At 36.4% G+C, this 20,677-nt stretch overlaps 1 protein-coding gene across 1 annotated transcript in view; it reads left to right on the forward strand.

Moving 5' to 3' along the window:
• The window catches only part of PXDNL (peroxidasin like), a 508,880-nt gene that overhangs the window by 257,028 nt on the left and 231,175 nt on the right, over positions 1-20,677 (forward strand). Inside the window, exon 4 of the mRNA XM_055349261.2 lies at positions 9,960-10,031. Coding sequence (XP_055205236.2) covers positions 9,960-10,031 — 72 coding nt within the window. The remainder of the gene's footprint in view (positions 1-9,959; positions 10,032-20,677) is intronic.

A 20,677-nucleotide genomic window follows, 5' to 3' on the forward strand; every position in this document is an offset into this window, starting at 1 on the left:
CCTTAGAGGTATAGTGTTGAATACATACATTAGAAAAGAAAAAAGATATAAAATCAATAATCTAGACTTCCAATCATAGGAGACAAGAGAAAAAAAGCAATATAAAATTAAAGAAGCAGAAGAAATGAATAATTACAAAATAGAGCAGAAATCAATAAAAGTGAAAATGGGAAACAATACAGAAATTTGACAAAAGTAAAAACTGGTTCTTTGAAAAAATTGTGAAAATTGACAAACTCCCAGCCTGGATAGTGAAGAAAAAAAAAGAATAAACATAAATTACTAATATCACACATAAAACTGGGCCATCTCTAGTGAACCATAGATGTTAAAAGAATAATAAAAGGGTATTATTAGCAATTTTAAGCCCATCAATTTGGTAACTTAGATAAAATGGACAAATTTCTTGAAAGACACAATGTAACAAACCACACAAGAAGAAAGAGGTAATCTAAATAGGGCCATATTTATTAAACAAATTGAATCAATAATTAATAACCTTCTAAAACAGAAAGCACCAGATTCAGATGATTTTACTGGTGAATTCTACCAAACATTTAAAGAAAAAATGACGTTAATTATCTATAATTTGTTCCAGAAAAACAGAAGCAGAGGGAATACTTCCTAACTTTAATTATCTGAGGCCAACATTACCCTAATACCAAAACCAGAAAAATATATTACAGGAAATAATAACCACAGACCAATATCTCTCATAAAGATGAATGCAAGAATCCTCAACAAAATATTAGCTAATCAAATCCAACATTGTATAAAAGTAATTATACTATCCCAGGTATACAAAGGTGGTTCAACATTTGAAAATCAGATAATTTAATCCATCATATCAACAGGTTAGGGAAGAAAAGTGATATGATTATATCAGCAGATGCATAAAATGCATTTGGCAAAATTGAACACCCATTTGTGATAAAACCTGAGCAAACTAGGAAGCAAGGGTACTCTCTTCACTCAATAAAGAAGATCCAAAAAAAACCCCTATGGCTAATATAATGCTTAATGGTGAGAAACTACAGGTTAAGCATCCTTTATATGAAATGCTTGGGACCAGAAATGCTTTGAATTATGGATTTTTTTTATTTTGGTGTATTTGCATATACATAATGAGATATCTTAGGGATGGAATTCATATAAACATGAAATTCATTTATGTTTCACAATACATTATATGTATTCACCTGATGCACATAGACTGATAGTAATTTTATAAAATATTTTAATAATGTTTTGCATGAGACAAAGTATGTGTACATTGAACCATCAGAAAGCAAAGGTGTCACTGTCTCAGCCATCCATATAGACAATCTGTTGTTGTTTGACAGTACTCTCATTCCTGACTTGGAATCTTTTTTTTATACTTATTCACACATAAGTACTTAATAGTAAAAAACAACATATTATTATTACAGTGAAAAAATATTGTGTGCAGAGTACCTAAGCAGGGCAGTGGCATCACCAAATACCTGCATCAGCTGTTGAACAACAGCAATGACAAACAATGGCAGGCTTTCAGCCTCCACCTATTATGTGGTTTTTCAACTAAAAAGTTACTGTGCACTTTATTTATTTATTTGTTTAGGAAAAGATATATTGCAGCTGAAGGGGGCTAGGAGAGCCCTTTTCCTTTGGGGACACTGAATAAGCTGTATGTTGTGTGACTGAGTTTTAACTACGACCTCTCACAGGAAGTCAGGTATAGAATTTTACCCTTGTCCGCACTTAAAAAGTTTTGAATTTTGGAGCATTTCAGATTTCACATTTTTGGATTAGGCATGCTTAACCTGTATTGCTTTCCCACTAGGCTCAGGAACAAGGCCAGGATGTCCCCTCTCTCCATCCCTATTCACCATCGTACTGGAAGCCTTAGCTAATGAAATGTGGAAACAATAGATTGGGAAGGGAGAAGTAAAACTGTCTTTGTTTGCAAATTACGTGATTACTTATCAAGAAAATCCCAAACAATTAACACAAATCTCTTAGAACTAATAAGTGATTATAACAAGGTTTATAAGATTCAAGGTTAATGTATCAAAGTTAATTGCTTTCCCATATACAAAATTTCACCAATGGTTTTGGCATCATTGATGAGCCTTGCATAAATATACTTTTATATTGTATTGCAAAATTATGATTTCCTAATTTTATGACTGCCTGTACTAGCTGGTATTCTTCTTAAAAGAAGGAATCTGTTCCCATGCCCCATCATGTTGTGTCTCTGTCATTTTCTCTTCTTCTGCCTTATCTCAGTGGACTCATGAAATGCTAAACGTTAAGTACATATGGACACAAATGTGTCCAAGTAGGCACCAGTGTGCCTACTTAAGGGTGGAGGTTGGGAGGAGAGTGAGCATGGAAAAACTCCCTAATGAGCACTAGGCTTATTATCTGGGTAGCAAAATAATCTGTGAACCAACCGTCTGTGACCTGAAATTTACGTATGTAACAAACCTGCACAGTACCCTCAGAACCGAAAATAAAAGTTGGAAATAAAATAAATTCTACGTATTATAATCAGTTCCATTATCCCTTTTTCTAACCCACAAATAGTCCCAAATTTGGCCAGTGGAAGACTCTTCCAGCTAACTCTTTTGTCCTTTTGACATAATCCCATTAGACTTTGAGTGCTTTTTGTCAAACGTTGTGTCATATACTTTTGTTGCCCCAGACCTGGAAGCAGCTGTGTCTTCAAAGAGTTGGATTTCTTCTAGTGAAAAATAGTAATTGAAAATAAAATCTGAATAGCAAGTGTCCTTTTATACTGGGAGGTAATTAAATGTAGGATCTTTTAGAAAACAAGATTTCAATTTCCTTGACATTTCATGTAGACAAACATTTTTTCATGACTTTTAGATTTTGTGTGTATAGAAATGACTTTCCAACTTTGAATTAACAACTAGATTTATTTCACATTTTAAGTTATTTTGCATTTTTATTTTCACATATATTATTACTTGAAAATCTGCATGGAATTTTTATAGATAATAGAAAGTTACATTGCTCTGTACTGTCTTTTAAATATATTGAGCAGAGCATGATACCACACAGAGACTGAGGTGTGCAACTTTTGCAACTTACTGTGTAGTTCTTCATATGGAAATATGTTTACAATGGGGTGTGTATCAACTGTGAATTTGTCAGTCTATGTATTGAGTAGTGCAAAAAATAATTTTTTTGTAAGCCAATTATTATTTTGGACCTCATTCCACATAATGGCAGAAAACATCTTGGCCCAATTTGGGTAAACTTACCATTTGGGGTAAATAGAGTCCATTCAGAATCTCTGTTACTCATTCTTTTCTCTCTATTCAATCTAAAATACTGTTATGGATTGAATGTTTGTATCCTCCCAAGACTCCTATCTTGAAGCCCTAAGACCCAGTGTGAGGGTATTTGGAGGTGGAGCCTTCAGCAGGTAATTGGGTTTAGGTGAGGTCATGAGTGTGGAGCCCCTGTATGGGAGTAGTGTCCTTGAAAGAGGAAGAGACATGGGTGCTTGCTCTCACTCTCTCTGTGCCATGTAAGGGCACAGTGACAAAGTGGCTATCTGTGAGCCAGGAAGAGAGACTTCAGAAACCAAACAGTGCCAGACCTTGATCTTGGACTTTGCAGCCTCTAGAACTGTTAGCATATAAATTGCTATTGTTCAAGCCATCCAGTCTATGTACTTTTGTTATGGAAGCCTGGGCTAAGATGGCTGCCCAGGCTCCATATGGCTTCATGAGACCTCTTGGTTGTTTTCATGGAGGTATTATGCTTGCTCTCTAGTCTGTGATCATTCTCATTCTGTGAGGTGAAACACAAGTCTAGGTAGTCCTTGAGCACAGTCATGACATCTGGGGCTACTCTGTTTCTTTCTTGTCACAGGGTTGCAAGAGCAAACCAACCTCTACTGTGACATCTCCATTACAACTGCAACTCCCTCGCAAGTCCATGACTCTTGGTGTCACATCCACCCACTATAAGGCCTGCAAAAACCTTTTTCTCTTCCCCACCCCATTGAAGAGCTCAGTGATTTGTCAGGTTAGTTTTATGCCTTGATGCATCTTACAGCCATCTCAGCACCTCTATGGTCCCATGGTAGATTAGAAACCTATCTGTGATGTCTGTCATCTTCCAGAGCAACCATCAGGAAATGGGGGTACAGACTCTATTCTCACACCTACCAACTATTTTGATTTTTATTACTCTTCCCTTGGAACTAATTCTGTGTTTGATGGGGAGGGTTTAGGCTTTTCATTGCTCCCCTCTATAACATTCCTTGGTCCAAAAGCCCAATAAGTTTTATCTACACTGAGAGGGTGGAGTGAAAAACTCAATACATTAGTTCAGCAAGCATTTCCCCAAAATTTTAGTGTCAAACCTATATAATAGCTATGTGAGACTTAAAAGGAAATAAATGATGTTTGAGTTCTGTGATTTCATTCGTTTAAGTTATTATTGGGGCTATAAATTTCACATAGTATTTTTTGGAATTAGGGAAAGAATCTTTTGTTATCTAAAGAAATTTAATGAAGCATGAAGCATGGAGGGATAAAATAAGTTGGTTAACGTCTTCCAGTTGTTAAGATAAAAAGTAACAATATTTTATACACTAAATATCATTTTTATAAAAAAAAACACAAAATATAAAACAACACATTTTAAAAGTAATGTTATTATCCAGGGTGAAGAACACATAGATGAGTTTGATTTATTTCTTTAAAATTATATATTTTATAAAGGGATATAATTTCTTACTTGTATAATAAAAATAAATATGAAATAAATATGAAAAAGCAATATATCAATATATAATCATCTTAGAAAATATTGAAATATGAAAAAGAACAATGAAGAAAATAAATTTGTGCAAAACCCCAGGCCTGTTATCACTGTCAATGTTTTGGATGTAGTTTTAATTTTTATGTAGACACAGTTATTTTATATAATTTAGATGATTTTATGTCCGTTTAACATTTTTTAAAAAGTGTAATTGTGGTAAAAAATACAAAACATAAAGTGTACCATCTTAAACATTTCTAAATGATTTGGTATTATTCAGTATATTCACATTGTGGTGTAATCAATCTCCAGAACCTTTTAATCTTGCAAAACTGAAACTCTATACCCATTAAACAACTCTCGATTTCCGTCTCTCTGTAGCCCCTGGCAACCACTACTCTACTTTCTGTCATTACGAGTTTACTACTCTATCTTCCTCATACAAGAGGAATCATATAGTATTTGTCTTCTTGTGACCGGTTTACTTTACTTAGTTTAATGTCCTCAATGTTAATCCATTTTGTAGCATGTGTCAGAATTTCCTTCGTTTTTTTAAAAAAAAATTAATTCAAAATTTTTTTAGTAGAGATGAGATCTTGCTATCTCATCTTTCCAGACTGGTCTTGAACTCCTGGGCTCAAGTGATCCTCCTGCCTTGGCTTCCTGAAATGCTAAAGCTGAATAATATACCATTGTATGTATATACCACATTTTGTTTTTCTATTCACTCGCCAGTGGACATTTGGGTTGAATCCACCTCTTGGCTATGTGAGTAGTGCTGGTGTGGAACATGTGTGTGCAGATATTTCTACTTTCAATTCTTTCAGATATATGCCCAGAAGTATATTTGCCTAGGAATTGCTAGATGGTAATTGAATTTTTAGTTTTTGAGGACTCTCCATACAGTTTTTCATAGTGGCTGTGCCAATTTACATTCCTACCAACAGTGTACAGGATTCTTATTTCTCCACATCCTCACAAATGCTTATTTTGTCTTTTTGAAAGTAGCCATCCTAACGTGAGGTGATAGCTCATTGTGGTTTTGATTTGCATTTCACTAATGATTAGTGAATTCTTGTTGGTCACTTGTATATTTTCTTTGACAAACTGTCTATTAAAGTCCTTTACCCATTTTTAAATGGTTTTTTTTTTTGGTTGTTGTTGAGTTGTAGAAGGTCTTTGTATATTCTGGATATTAACTCCTTATCAGATATATGATTTGCAAATATTTTCGTCCATTCTGCAGGTTGCCTTTTCACCCTGCTGACTGTATTCTTTGACATATCAAACTTTTAAATCTTGGTGTAGTCCAGTTTACCTATTTTTACTTTTGTTGCCTTTGCTTTTGGTGTCACATTTAAGAAATATTTGCCAAACCCAAGGTCATGGAGCTTTCTCTGTATGTTTCCTTCTAAGAGTTTTAGGTCTTCGCTTCATTTTGAGTTAATTTTTGTATATGGTATAAGGTTCCAGTTTTATTCTTTTCCATGTGGAGAGCTAGTTTTCCCAACACTATTTATTGAACAGATTTTTCCTTTCCTCATTGTGTATTCTTGGTAGTCTTGTAAATAATCATTTGACCATACATGGGAGGGCTTATTTGTGGACTTCCTATTGGTCTGTATATCTGTTTCTATGCCAGTACCATGCTGTTTTGATTACTATACATTTGTTATAAGTTTTGAAATCAGAAAGTATAAAATCTTCAACTATGTTATTCTTTCTCAAGATTGTTTTAACTGTTCAGGGCCTCTTGAAATGTCACATAGATTTTAGGATGAGATTCCCTATTTCTGCAAAAAAAAATGCCATTGAAATGCTGATAGGGATTGTATTAAATTTTTAGATCACTTTGAGTAGTATTGACATTTTAACGATATTAAATCTTTAAGGCCATGAGTATGGGAAATCTTTCCATTCATTCACATTCTCTTTAATTTCTTACAGTAATGTTTTGTATCTTTCAGTGTAGAAGTCTTTAACCTGCTTGGTTAAGTTTATTCCTAGGTAGCTTATTATTTATAAGCTATTGTAAATGAAATAGTTGAGAAATATCTTTTTGATTTTTTATTTAGATTTTGATCAAAATTTCTATTTCTAGGTTTTCTATTTCCATCAAATTTAGTATCAGATTTGTTTTTCTTAATTTTCCTTTAGTATTTACAGGTAATTTTCCTTACAGTGATTATCTTGGTACACAATAATCTTGATTTTTAAAATCCTGGTCCGAATTTATTTTACCTTTGACTTCTTGCTTTCTTCTTTCCTGTTAATACCAATTCTCCACAAGTTACCCCATGCTAGCAAGGTGCTTTCTCCCACTCATTTTCCAAGCCCTTTCTTTCAATTCCTTAGGAGCCAGGGTTCTAATTTCCTCAATCTTAAGTTCTCATCAGGATGGTACTCTCACCCTTTGTTGTTCTACCCCTTCTGCCACAGTCCCTTCATCTGTAAAAAGTGGGGATTCCCACTTGACTCTGCTGAGGGTGGACTCTAGAGATGCTTTAGTGTTTTCACCACTTACATGTAAACTGAAGTTGCTAATGCTCTCTTTCTCTGGTTTTGTGGTAGCTTGTGCTCTGGGTGATGTGTTTTTCTTCTTTCGTTGAACTGTGTGGTTTTCAGAGGTGTGTGGAGAGATTTGAATTTAGCTGAATACCATTATCCTATGGGAAACTGGAAGCTGTGTGACTGGTGTTAATGAAACTGTCCCTATAAACTTTATAAAATTAATCAGGAAAGAAGGTGGAGGGGGGGTGGGAGGAAACAAAAATAAGCCAAACTTTCAGCACATCAGCATTCATCATGAGATCAGCTGCTCTCTGACCCCTTCCTCATAGCTGTTTGGTGCCTATTGTCCTAAAATCACATAGACCCATGAAGATTATAGTTCTCCTTAACTGCTCTGTAGATAACAACTTGAGAATTATAAAATGTTAAGTTTTCCATTTGAGATATCCTTTTAGGTCCTGCACACCAATAAGGTCTGAAGGACCTCATGAGGAGCTGACTCACCAAAGAATGCGGTTTCCACATCCAAATAATATCCCCCTTATTCCAGCCAATCAACAACCCCAATTTTCTAACCTCTTTCCCTCTACTAATCCATTAAAAACCCCAGCCCAGAACTCACTGGGGGGAAGAATTTGAGGGTCCTTTCTGTCTCTTTATTTGGCTGCCCGTTGATAATTAAACTCTTTCTCTGCTGCAGACTCTGCTATCTCAGTGTATTGGTCTGTTACTCTTCAGCGAGCATACAAACCTGTTGGTCCTATAACATGAATATAGGTAGTAACATATCTGGAATTCATACTTTACTGATTTAATCAATTTGTGCAGATCTGATTGCAGAAGTTCTATTCTTTTCCCCCTACTTTGTGCTTATTTTTCCTGAACCATTTTCTACAATATAACAGTCTAAAGTGAATCTGTGTATCTGAGATAAAATATTATGGGAAACCTTTAGTTTTAAGTTTTGAAACTCCTTCATGAATATTTTATGATTTCATTTTATCTTTATGAAACAACCCCTCATTATTTAAAATTGACGATAATAATAAAAACCAAGTATAGTGTTTGTATGCCTCTCAGTAGAAGTCAACTTCTTTATGCTCAAGACATGACACCCTTGAAGTCATGTGGCTCTCAACATTCTAATAGTCTAAGGGCCTTTACCAGGAGGTAGTTCTGAATCCAATGGGGTACATTTACAGGATACTTTCACCTGTTCTCTACCTAGTAACAGTAGCTTTCAACCTTGCTGCATATTATTATCTCCTGTGGAGCTATGAAGAATCTCAATGTCTAGTCTGTACCCTGGACCCATCATTAAATCAGAATTTGTGGAGGCAGGGACCCAGACATTACTATAAGGCTTGGGTAGAACTCAAAATGAGGCCTTACAAATACTACTGACTCACGTACCTACACTATGATTTGCATACTTCCACACTTGAGAACCACTAGTGAGTTTTGAGACCACTTCTCAATGCTTCTTATAAACTGTTTGAAGAAACATGGTTCTAGAATATTGTATTTCTTGAATTCTAACACGTAGCTATATTTCTGAGATTTGGAGTAAAAGCAAAATCTTCTGAAGTATCAATTAATGCTGAGGAAAAACAACATCTAGTTAGATGTAAATCCACACTAGTCACTGCTACTTTTAGAAACTGACTGGAGTCCTAAATTGGGGGAAAAGAAACTGGTTTGGAACTTTCAAAGCTTAACTAAGCAAATTATAGAAAATCAGTCCCTTCTTTATTTTTAGGCAGAACTGTGATTTTGATGGCCTTTAAGGCAGGACTGCAGATGAGCTGCAATTGAATTATCTAGAAAATATCCTGAGAGAGTCCGATTGAGTAGGTTTGTGGGTGAACTTTAGAATTGGTGTGTTTAACAAACCACCAGGTGATTCTGATGCACTGACAATATGCAAGAGCACATTCTGAAGACACTTGATAGAAGGTTTCAGGAATTCTGATTGTCTCAAACCCTGAGAGGCACAAGTAGAAAAGATCCAGGGCTTCATTTTCATGACATTAACAAAGAGTGTGGAGAAGAAATCACCTTACTAACCTATGGTTAAAGAAAAACGATGGAGAAAGTGCTCATATGTCACATAAATTGTTTTCTTTAAACCCTTTGGTAAAGATTAGTTGTATCATCGTATTTATAAATCCATTTATAGTATTCTTTCCTGCAGATTTTCAACAGAAGCCACAGGAGGATCAAAATTCATCTTATGCATCTCTAAGATGCTTTTATCCCCTTAAGATGAATCCCATGGTGGTATTTGCCAGCTTTATAACTACCAGTTGAATATATTCAGTGTCATAAAATAAATTTTAAAAAATTGTTTATAGTCAAACTTATATTTTTCTTAGAGAAGTTGTTACTCAGTATATATGACTCCATTAGTCAGAATTTCTCCACAAATACTCTATGTTTCTTAATATTTTGAACCAAGGATCCATTTGAGAATTTGATGAGAGGCTTAGAACTCTTACCAATTGAACACATTTAAGTGAAATAACAGTTTCTATATATTGTTAGAGAATCTATGGACATCCCACAAAGCTCCTAAGGTCCACAGCTTATAGTTTAAAAAGTTTGTATCTAAGACATGTGGTATCACTACTAATTTATAATTTAATGAGATTCTATATATTTTCCAGGTACCTGTATAAGAATGAAATCCATGCACTAGATAAGCAAACATTTAAAGGACTCATATCTTTGGAACATCTGTAAGTAATAGAAACTTTTTTATTAAATCACTCATGGTGACAGTTCAAATAGACAGCTTTTTAAATGCCATTATGTGATAGTTGAACAATTATTTTAAGCTTCTCCATGTGGTTTGAATGATTGAATATCTGTCATCAGTTGGATAAAAATCAGAATGTATGACTGAGTTGGCATAAGGATAAGAAGACAGACAGAACTCAGCTGGAATTCCAGCACTGCATTTATTACTTGTGTGACATTGGGCAACTTACCCTCCGTGAACCTTTGTTTCCAAATCCTGAAATGCACTTATTTCCGTGGTGCATGTTAAAGTACTGCATGCAAAGAGCAATAATGTTTATTAAGCAAAAATGTTTATTACTTGACTTAAAATAGGCATTTTATAGAAGGCAATTTATAGCTGTGACTATAATTTATGAAACAAGTTCAAGCTTTTAACTGACATCAGAACTTCCAAAACATGGGATTATGACTCTCATTTTACAGATAATAAAATTAACTTCAATGTTAGTTAACTGATTTGCCTCAAATTAAGAGTCTGTATTATTATTATTATTATCATTATTATTATTTTTGAGGCAGAGTCTCTCTCTGTTGCCCAGACTGGAGTGCAGTTGTCCCATCACAGCTCATTCGCCTCCTGGGTTCAAGTGATTCTTGTGCCTCAGCCTCCCAAGTAGCTGGGATTACAGGTATGCCCCATCATGCCCGGCTAATTTCTATGTTTTTAGTAGAGACAGGGTTTCACCACATTGGCCAGGCTGGTCTTGAACTTTTGGCCTCAAGAGATCTGCCCGCCTCGGATTCCCAAAGTGCTGAGATTATAGTCATGAGCCTCCATGCCTCGCCCTGTAGCATTATTATTACAACTCAAACTGACTGCTATCTTAGTGTACTTTTTAGCATTTGATACTTTATGAAGACCTCAGATTCACCATCATAATTTCAGTGTGAAATATGAATTCTTCAAAATAAAAAAGTCATATTGTATACTAATACTGCTATTAAACTGCAATTTGATGTTTTATTCATAGATTTCTCTCAATTACAAGTGTTTGAAACACAAATACTAATTAGATAATTAAAAAGATTTTTCTCATTGATGACAACCTATGGGATAGTTCTGAAACTCGGATATGTAGAATGCAGACTGGTTTTTAAGTATTGGCAGGATTTCTGTATATCAGGAGCTTTTGATCCTGAAATTTGTTTCCATATTCAATGTGGCTTCTTAATTTCAAAACATGATTTTATTTCTATAATAAATATGGTTAGAAGAAATCTAAATTTCTTTTTCATAGAAGGCCAAACTATTAGGTTATAGTATTAAAACACAGTCAACCAATCAAAAAAATTTTTTTAAATTGCCTTTGCTCTACTTTTATCTCTTATTAATTTCCTTTTACATGACTGCTATGGTTTGAAACTCATGCTGAAATTTAATTGCTATTGTAGCAGCATTAAGAAGTGGGAACTTTAAGGGGTGATTAGACCATGAAAGGTAATGAATAGATTAATGTTGTTATTGTGGACGTGAGTTTCTTATTGTGGGAGCAAGCTCTTTATCATGGGAGTGGGTTCCTTATAAAAGGACAAACTTGGTTTCTTCTTGCTCTCTCTCTCTTGCCCTCACTTGCCCTTTTGCCATGAGATTATACTGCAGGAAGGCCCTTAAAGGATGCTGGCCCTTCAATCTTGGAATTCTCATCGTCTAGAATTGTGAGCCAACGAATTTCTGTTCATTATGAATTACTCCATCTGTGGTACTCTGTTATAGCAGCATAAAATGACTCAGAAAGAGAATTGGTACCAAAAAGTAGGGTGTTACTGTGACAAACACCTGAATATTTGGAAGTGACTTTGGAACTGGATAATGGGTACAAATGGGAAGAATCTGGAGAACCAGGATATAAAAAGCTTGTATTGCCATGAACAGATCATTAAGGGCAGTTCTGGCGAGGGCTCAAAAGAAAAGGAGAGCTGTAGGGAAAGCGTAAAACTTCTTAGAGGTTGCTTAAGTAGCTATGATCAGAAAGCTGGTATAAATATGGACAGTAAGGCAATTCTGATGGGGTCTTGGACAGAAATGAGGAACAAGGTAATGGAAACTGGGGTAAAGGCCATTATTTTCTAACGTAGCAAATAACTTGGCTGAATTGTGTCCACACCAGATGGCTTTATGTAAGGCTGAATTTAAGAGAATGAACTGGGACATCTGGTGGAATAAATTTCTAAGCAAAACGTTGAAGGAGCAGCACAGCTTCTATTAAATGCCTAGAGTAAAATGTAGGAAGAGATGAATGATTTAAAGATGACATTTATAATTAAAAGGGAAGTGGAACATAAAGATTTAGAAAATTCACAGCCTGGCCAAGTAAAGAACAAAAAAAGTGCAAGGGTGCAGCCAATTGATCCTTTGATAAAGGGATTAGCATAGATAAAATAAGCCAGGTGCCATTCATCAAGACAATGGGAGAATGACACCCAATTCATTTCAGAGATCTTTGAGGCAGCCTCAAGAGAGCAGCTCAGCATGCCTGAAAAAAATCAGCATTCACTACCCTGCACCACCTTAAGTCTCTGCCCCCCAAATTCCCAAACAGTGATCCTTGGTCACCTCAGCTGTCACTCAAGTGGGCTTAGGTGTGGATTGTGCCCCTAATTTGAGGAATGCAAGTGGTAAGCCTTGGCAGCAGATTTATGTTTTAGTATGTATTTGTAAACCTCACACGATAAGTCTTTAAACTTATTGGTAAAGAACATCTTTAAAAACATTTTATATGCTTGTTTACAGAATTCACAGAATGGTAAATAGTCCAATTCACTGTAATAAGTCAGCTCACAATACATCTTTGAAGTAACATACTTCGATTCATCTTTTAAATGTGGATGTATAAACTCCTCACATTATGGCTTAGAACACAAGGGCAAGGGACATCTTTAAAGAGCATGTCTTAAACATGTGGTTAAAAAGTTCACTGTGTTAAACAGTTCAATTCATTTTAATAAAGTGCTTCACAATGCATCTTTGAAGTAACATGCCCAGATTTATATTTTCAGTGTGTATATATATATATAAAATCCCTCACAATAAGGCAATAAACTAAATGATAAGGAACATCTTTTAAATGTGTATTTGTACATTGGTTGACAGAGTTCATTGTTTGGGAAGCGGTTCAATTCACTGTAATAAAGGAGCTCACAATGCATCTTTGAAGTAACACACTCATTTCATGTTTTCAATGCGCATATATAAACTTCTCACAGCAAGGCATTGAACTAACTGATGAAGAACAACTTTAAAAAGCATATTTTATACACTTACTTACAGAGTCCGTAGTTTGGTATTAATTCTGCAGATGCACAGAATGAGTGGGCTATGGGGTCAAAAATGGTCTCCACCTAGATTTCAAAGGATGTTTTGGACAGCCTGAGGCCCCAGGCAGTGCCTTTTCACAGGAGCAAAGCCATTGCAGACAGTCCATACGAGTACAATGCCTAGGGGAGTAATGGGAGTGGGACTGCCACCAAGATCCCAGAACTATTGAGCTGCCAGTGTGCAATGTCAGCCTGGGAGAGCTTGCAGCACAAGACTTCAACCCATGAGAGCTTTGGGTGTGCTGAGCCACAGGGCTTGGGCTGCTTGAGGCCTTGGGGGCCCAACCCCTACCCCACCTTGTCCAGGAGGCAGGACACAGAGTCAAGGAAGATAATTCGAGAGCCTTAGGATTTAATGTTATTCACCCTGTTGGATTGTGGACTTACCTGGGAACAGTTGCTCCTTTTTTCTTGCCTGCTTCTCCCTTTTGTAATTGGAATGTCTATTCTATGTATGTCCCACATTGCATTGTGGAAGCATGTAACTGGTTTTGATTTCACAGGCTCACAGCTGTGGGGAAATTTGCCTCAGGATGAATCATGCCTTGAGTCTCACCCATATCTGATTTATTTAATTTTTTGTCTATCTTTTATTATTGTTACTATTAATTATTTCAATAGTTTTGGGGGGAACACATGGCGTTTGGTTACATGAATAAATTCTTTAGTGGTAATTTTTGAGATTTTGGTGCACCCAACACCTGAGCAGTGTACACTGCACCCAATGTGTAGTCTTTGATCCCTCACCCCTGCTTCCATCCTTACTCCGAGTACCTAGAGTCCCTTATATAATTCTAATGCCTTTGCATCCTCATAGCTTAGTTTGCACTTATGAGAACCTACTATATTTGGCTTTCCATTTCTGAGTTACTGCACTTAGAATAATGGTCTCCAGCTCCATCCAGTTTGCTGCAAGTGCCATTATTTCATTCATTTTTATGGCTGAGTAGTATTTCATGGTATATATATATATACCACATTTTCGTTTTCCACTTGTTGGTTGATGGGCATTCAAGCTGGTTCCATAATTTTGCAGTTGCAAATTGTGCTGCTATAAACATAGTTGTGCATGTGTCTGTTTTATATAATAACTTCTTTTTCTGTGGGTAGATACCCAGTAGTGGGATTGCTGGATCAAATGGTGGTTCTACTTTTAGTTCTTTAAGAATCTCCATACTGTTTTCCATAGTGGTTGTATTAGTGGTTGCCCCACCAGCATTGTAAAAGTGTTCCTTTTTAACCACATCCACACCAACATCTGATATTTTTTGGTTTTTTAATTACGTTATGGCCATTCTTGCAGGGGTACGGTAGTATCGCATTGTGGTTTTGATTTGCATTTTCCTGATAATGAGTGATGTTGAGCATGTTTTCATATATTTGTTGGCTATTTGTATACCTTCTTTTCAGCATTGTCTATTCATGTCCTTAGCCCACTTTTTGATGGGATTACTTGCATTTTTCTGACTAATTTGTTTTAGTTCCCTTACAGATTCTGGATGTTAGTCCTTTGTCAGATGCATAGTTTGCAAATATTTTCTCCCACTCTGTGGGCTGTCTTTTACTCTGCTGATTGCTTCTTTTGCTGTGCAGAGGCTTTTTAGTTTAATTAAGTCCCATCTATTTATCTTTGTTTTTGTTGCATTTGCTTTTGGGTTCTTGGTCATGAAGTCTTTGCCTAGGCCAATGTCTAGAAGAGTTTTTACAATGTTATCTTCTAGAATTTTTATGGTTTCAGGTCTTAGATTTACATCTTTGACCCTTCTTGAGTTGATTTTTGTATTAGATGAGAAAAGGATCCAGTTTGATTCTTCTGCATGTGGCTTTCCAATTATCCCAACACCATTTGTTAAATAGGGTCTCCTTTCCCCACTTTATGTTTTTATTTGCTTTGCCAAAGATCAGTTGGCTGTAAGTATTTGGCTTTATTTCTGAGTTCTCTATTTCATTCCATTGTTCTACTTGCCTGTTTTTATACCAGTAGTACCATGCTGTTTTGGTATTTATAGCCTTGTAGTATAGTTTATAGTCAGATAATGTGATGCCTCCAGATTTGTTCTTTTTGCTTAGTCTTGCTTTTGTGGGCTCTTTTTTGGTTCCATATGAATTTTAGGATTGTTTTTCATAGTTCTATGAAGGATTATAGTGATATTTTGGTGGAAATTGTATTGAATTTATAGATTGCTTTTGGCAGTATGGTCATTTTCATAATACTGATTCTACCCATCTGTGAACATAGGATGTGTTTCCATTTGTTTGTGTCATCTATGATTTCTTTCAGCAGCATTTTTTAGTTTCTGTTTTAGAGATCTTTTACCTCTTTGGTTAGGTATATTCATAAGGTTTTTGTTTGTTTTTTGTTTGTTTGTTTGTTGTTTTTCAGCTGTTGTAAAAGGGGCTGAGTTCTTGATTTGGTTCTCAGCTTGGTCACTGTCGGTGTATAGCAGTGCTACTGATTTCTGTACATTGATTTTGTATTTTGAAAGTTTACTGAATTCTTTTATCAGATCTAAGAGCTTTTTGGATGAGCCTTTAGGGTTTTCTGGTACAATCATATCATTGGTGAACAATGACAGTTTGACTTCTTCTTTACTGATTAGGATGCCCTTTCTTTCTTTCTCTTGTCTGATTGCTCTGGCTAGGACTTCCGGTACTATGCTGAATAAAAGTGGTGAAAGTGAGCCTCCTTGTCTTGTTCCAGTTCTCAGGGGTAGTGCTTTCAGTATAATGTTGGCTGTGGGTTTGTCATAGATGGCTTTTATTACCTTAGGGTATGTCCCTTCTATGCAAATTTCACTGAGGGTTTTAATCATAAAAGATGCTGAATTTTGTCAAATGCTTTTCCTGCATCTACTGAGATAATAATACGATTTTTTGTTTTAATTCTGTTTATGTGGTGTATCACATTTATTGACTAGTGTATGTTAAACCAACCCTACATCCATGGTATGAAACCCACTTGATCATTGTGTATTATCTTTTTGATATGCTGTTGGATTTGGTTAGCTAGGTTTTTGTTGAGGATTTTTGCATCATGTTCGTCGGGGACATTGGTCTGTAGTTTTCTTTTTTTGTTACATCATCTCCTCGTTTTGGTATTATGGTAGTGGCTTCATAGAATGATTTACGGAGGATTCCCTCTTTCTTTATCTTTTGGAATAGTTTCAGTAGGATTGGAACCAATTCTTATTTGGATGTCTGATAGAATTCAGCTGTGAATCCATCTGGTCCTGGACTTTTTGTTGTTGTTGTTGTTGGCAATTTTTTATTACTGGTTCAATCTCACTACTTGTTATTGGTCTGTTCAGAGTTTCTATTTCTTCCAGGTTTAATCTAGGAGGTTTGTATATTTCCAGGAATTTATTCATCTCCTCTAGGTTTTCTAGTCTGTGCACACGAATGTGCTCATAGTAGCCTCAAGTGATATTTTGTATTTCTGTGGTATTGGTTTTAATATCTCCCATTTCATTTCTGATTGAGCTTATTTGGATCTTCTCCCTTCTTTTCTTGGTTAATCTCACCAATGGTCTATTGATTTTGTTTATCTTTTCAAAGAACCAGCTTTTTGTTTTATGTATCTTTTGTATTGTATTGTTTGTTTCCATTTCATTTAGTTCTACTCTGATCATTGTTATTTCTTTTCTTCTGCTGGTTTTGGGTTTGGCTTGTTTTTGTTTCTCTAGTTCCTTGAGATGTGAGCCTAGATTGTCTGTTTGTGCTTTTAGATTTTTTGATTTATGCATTTAATGCTATGAACTTTCCTCTTAGAACTGCTTTTTCTCTATCCCAGAGGTTTTGATAAGTTGTGTCACTATCATCATTCAGTTTGAACAATTTTTCAATTTCCATCTTGATTTAATTTTGACCCAAATATCATTCAGGGGCAGATTTTTTTAATTTCCATGTATTTGTATATTTTTGAGAGTTCCTTTTAGAGTGAATTTCCAATTTTATTCACCTGTGATCTGAGAGAATACTTGATATAATTTCAGTTTTCTTAAATTTCTTGAGACTTGTTTTGTGGCCTGTCATAATGTTCTATCTTGGAGAATGTTCCATGTTCTATCTTGGAGAATGTTCCATGTTCTGATGAAAAAAATATATATGTTCTTCAGTTATTGGGTAGAATGCTCTGTAAATATCTGTTAAGTCCATTTTTCCTAGGGTATAGTTTAAGTCCATTGCTTCTTTGTGGACTTTCCGTCTTGGTGACTGGTCCAGTGCTGTCAGTGGAGTACTGAAGTCCCCATTATGATTGTGTTGCCATCTATCTCATTTCTTAGGTCCAGTAATAATTGTTTTATAAATTTTGGAGCTCCAGTGTTATGTGCATATGTATTTAAAATTGTGATATTTTTCTATTGGGCTAATCCTTTTAGCATTATATAATGTCTCTTTTTGTCTTTTTAAACTGTTATTGCTTTATAGTGTGTTTTGTCTGATGTAAGAATAGCTATTCCTGCTTGCTTTTGGTTTCCATTTGCATGAAATCCCTTTTCCCACCCCTTTGCCTTAAGTTTATGTGAGTCCTTATGTGTTAGGTGGATATCTTGAAGACAGCAAGACTTGGCTGTTGGATTTTTGTGCATTCTGCCATTCCATATCTTTTAAATGGATCCTTTAGGCCATTTACATTCAATGCTAGTATTGAGATGTGAAGTACTGTCCTATTTATTGTGCTAGTTATTGCCTGAATACCTTGTTTTTTTTCCACTGTGTTATGTTTTATAGGTCCTATGAGATTTGTGCTTTACAGAGGTTCTATTTTGGTGTACTTTGAGGGTTTGTTTCAAGAGTTAGCATTTTTTTGTAGTGCTGGCTTGATAGAGGTGAATTCTCTCACCATTTGTTTGTCTGAATTTTACTTTATCTCTCCTTCATTTATGAAGCTTAGTTTTGCTGGATACAAAATTCTTGACTAACAATTATTTTGTTTAAGGAGGCTAAAGATAGAACCTCAATCCTGGCTTATAAGGTTTCTGCTGAAAAATCTGCTGCTAATCTGATAAGTTTTCCTTTATAGACTACCTGGTACTTTTGCCTCACAACTCTTAAGATTTTTCCCTTCATCTTGAATTTAGATAACATGATAACTATGTGGCTAGGTGATGATCTTTTTGTGTTAAATTTCCTGAGTATTCTTTGAGCTTCTTGTATTTGGATGTCTAGACCTCTAGAAAGATCAGGGAAGATTTCCTTGATTATTCCCTCAAATAAGTTTTCAAAAGTTTTAGATTTCTCTTCTTCAGGAACACCAATTATTCTAATGTTTGGTTGTTTAACATAATCCCAAATTTCTGGGAGGCTTTGTTCATTTTTAAAATTCTTTTTTCTTTGTCTTTGTCAGGTTGGGTTAATCAAAAGCCTTTTTTTTTTTTGAATTCTTAAGTTGTTTCTTCTACTTGTATGATTTTATTGTTCAAAACTTTCCAGTGTATTTGTATTTCTCTAAGTGTGTCTTTCATTTCTAGAAGTTGTGATTGTGTTTTCTTTATGCTATCTATTTCTCTGCAGACTTTTTCATTCATATTCTGTATTTTTAAAAAATATCTTCTTCACCTTTCTCTGATGCTTCCCTGAGTAGCTTAATAATCAACTTTCTGAATTCTTTATCTGGCAATTCAGGGATTTGTTCTTTGTTTGGATCCATTGCTAGAGAGCTAGTGTGAGCTTTTGGGGATGTTGTAGAACGTTGTTTTGTCATACTTTCAGAATTACTTTTCTGGTTCCTTCTCATTTGGGTAGACTGTTTCAGTGGAAAGATCTGGGACTCAAGGCTGCTGTTCAGATTCTCTTGTCCCATGGGGTGATCACTTGATGTGGTTTTCTCCCTTTTTCCCTAGGGATAGGGTTTTCTGAGAGCCAGACTTCGGTAACCATCATTGCCCTTCTGGGTCTAGCCACCCAGCAGGGCTACTGGGCTGTAGGCTGGTGCTGGACAATGTCTGCAAAGAGTCTTGTGATGTGATCTGTCTTTAGGTCTCCCAGCCATGGATACCAGTATCTGCTCTGGTGGAGGTTGTGGGGAAGTGAAGTGGACTCTGTTGGAGTCCATTGTTGGAGTTTTATTTAGTGTACTGGTTTTCTTGAATGCTGATTATGCTAGTGGTGAAGCTGTCACATGGGCAGAGTCAGGATCTGTGGTTAGCCAGGGTGTTGCAGCTGGTGAAATTTGCTGTTGTTTGCTCCTTCTTTGGAGCAGGGTTGTTCTGTTATGAGTTGAAATAATAGCTTGAGTTGGTGGCCTCCAGCCAGGAGGTGGTACTTTCTAGAGAGTACCAGCTGTGGCAATAGGAGGGGGATATGGGTTTGCCCTACATTGGTCAGGATAGGTACTCAGGTTTCTCAGGTGATGGGCGGGGCCATAGAGCTCCCAAAAGTTTATGTCTTTTGCCTTTGGCTATAAGGGCAGGTAGAGAAAACCATCAGGTGGGGGCAGGGTTGGGCAGTACCAAGCTCAGACTCTTCTTTGGTGGGGCTTGCTGCGGCCACTGTGGGGGACTGAGCGGGTGGTTCTTTGGCCAATGGAGTTATGTTCCAAGGGGGATTATGAATGCCTCTGCTGCTTCATTCAGGTTTTCAGAGAACTGGGGGAAGCCAGCAGTGACAGGCCTTACCCTGTTCCCATGGAGTCAGCAAGGCCAGTCTCACTCCTGCTGTGCCCCGCCCATCTGCACTGAGTTTATATCCATGCAGCCTCTGTGCAGGGCTGAGATCTTGCCCCAGGCTACAAGCCTCCTGACTGAGAAAGCAAGTAGAGCTCTCAGGCCTTGCCCCTTCCTGCCTGCCTGCATCATCCGCTGGAGTTTCTGTGCTCATTTCTGCACTTCATGTTCACCCTCCACCCAAGATTTTGTTCAGGAAAGTTCATGCTCAGTTGCAATTATTACCAAGTTCAACTAGGAGCTTCCTTTACCCTGTGGCCCCTCCCCAATTCTGCTAGCTGCCTTCCCTTCCCCAAGGACCTCTGTGAGGTAAGGCTAGGAATGGCTTCCCTGGACTCAAGCTGGTGACCAGGAGTGCCTACAGGGCTCTTTCTGCTGCTTTATCTACTTTTATATTTCACTCAGCTCCCTAAATCCCATGCAAGTACTAACCAGGCTGGATCTTGCTTAGCTTTTGAGATCAAACAAGATCAGGCACTTTCAGGGTGGTATGGCTATAGACTCAGCTCCTTAAATCCATTTCAGCTATAGGTAAGGTTAAATCCTTCTCTTGTGATCTGGATTTTTAGGTTCCCCAGTGGGAATGCATGTTCAGAGGCTGA

Source organism: Gorilla gorilla, chromosome 7 (assembly GCF_029281585.2).
Source record: "Gorilla gorilla gorilla isolate KB3781 chromosome 7, NHGRI_mGorGor1-v2.1_pri, whole genome shotgun sequence".
Taxonomy (NCBI): domain Eukaryota; kingdom Metazoa; phylum Chordata; class Mammalia; order Primates; family Hominidae; genus Gorilla; species Gorilla gorilla.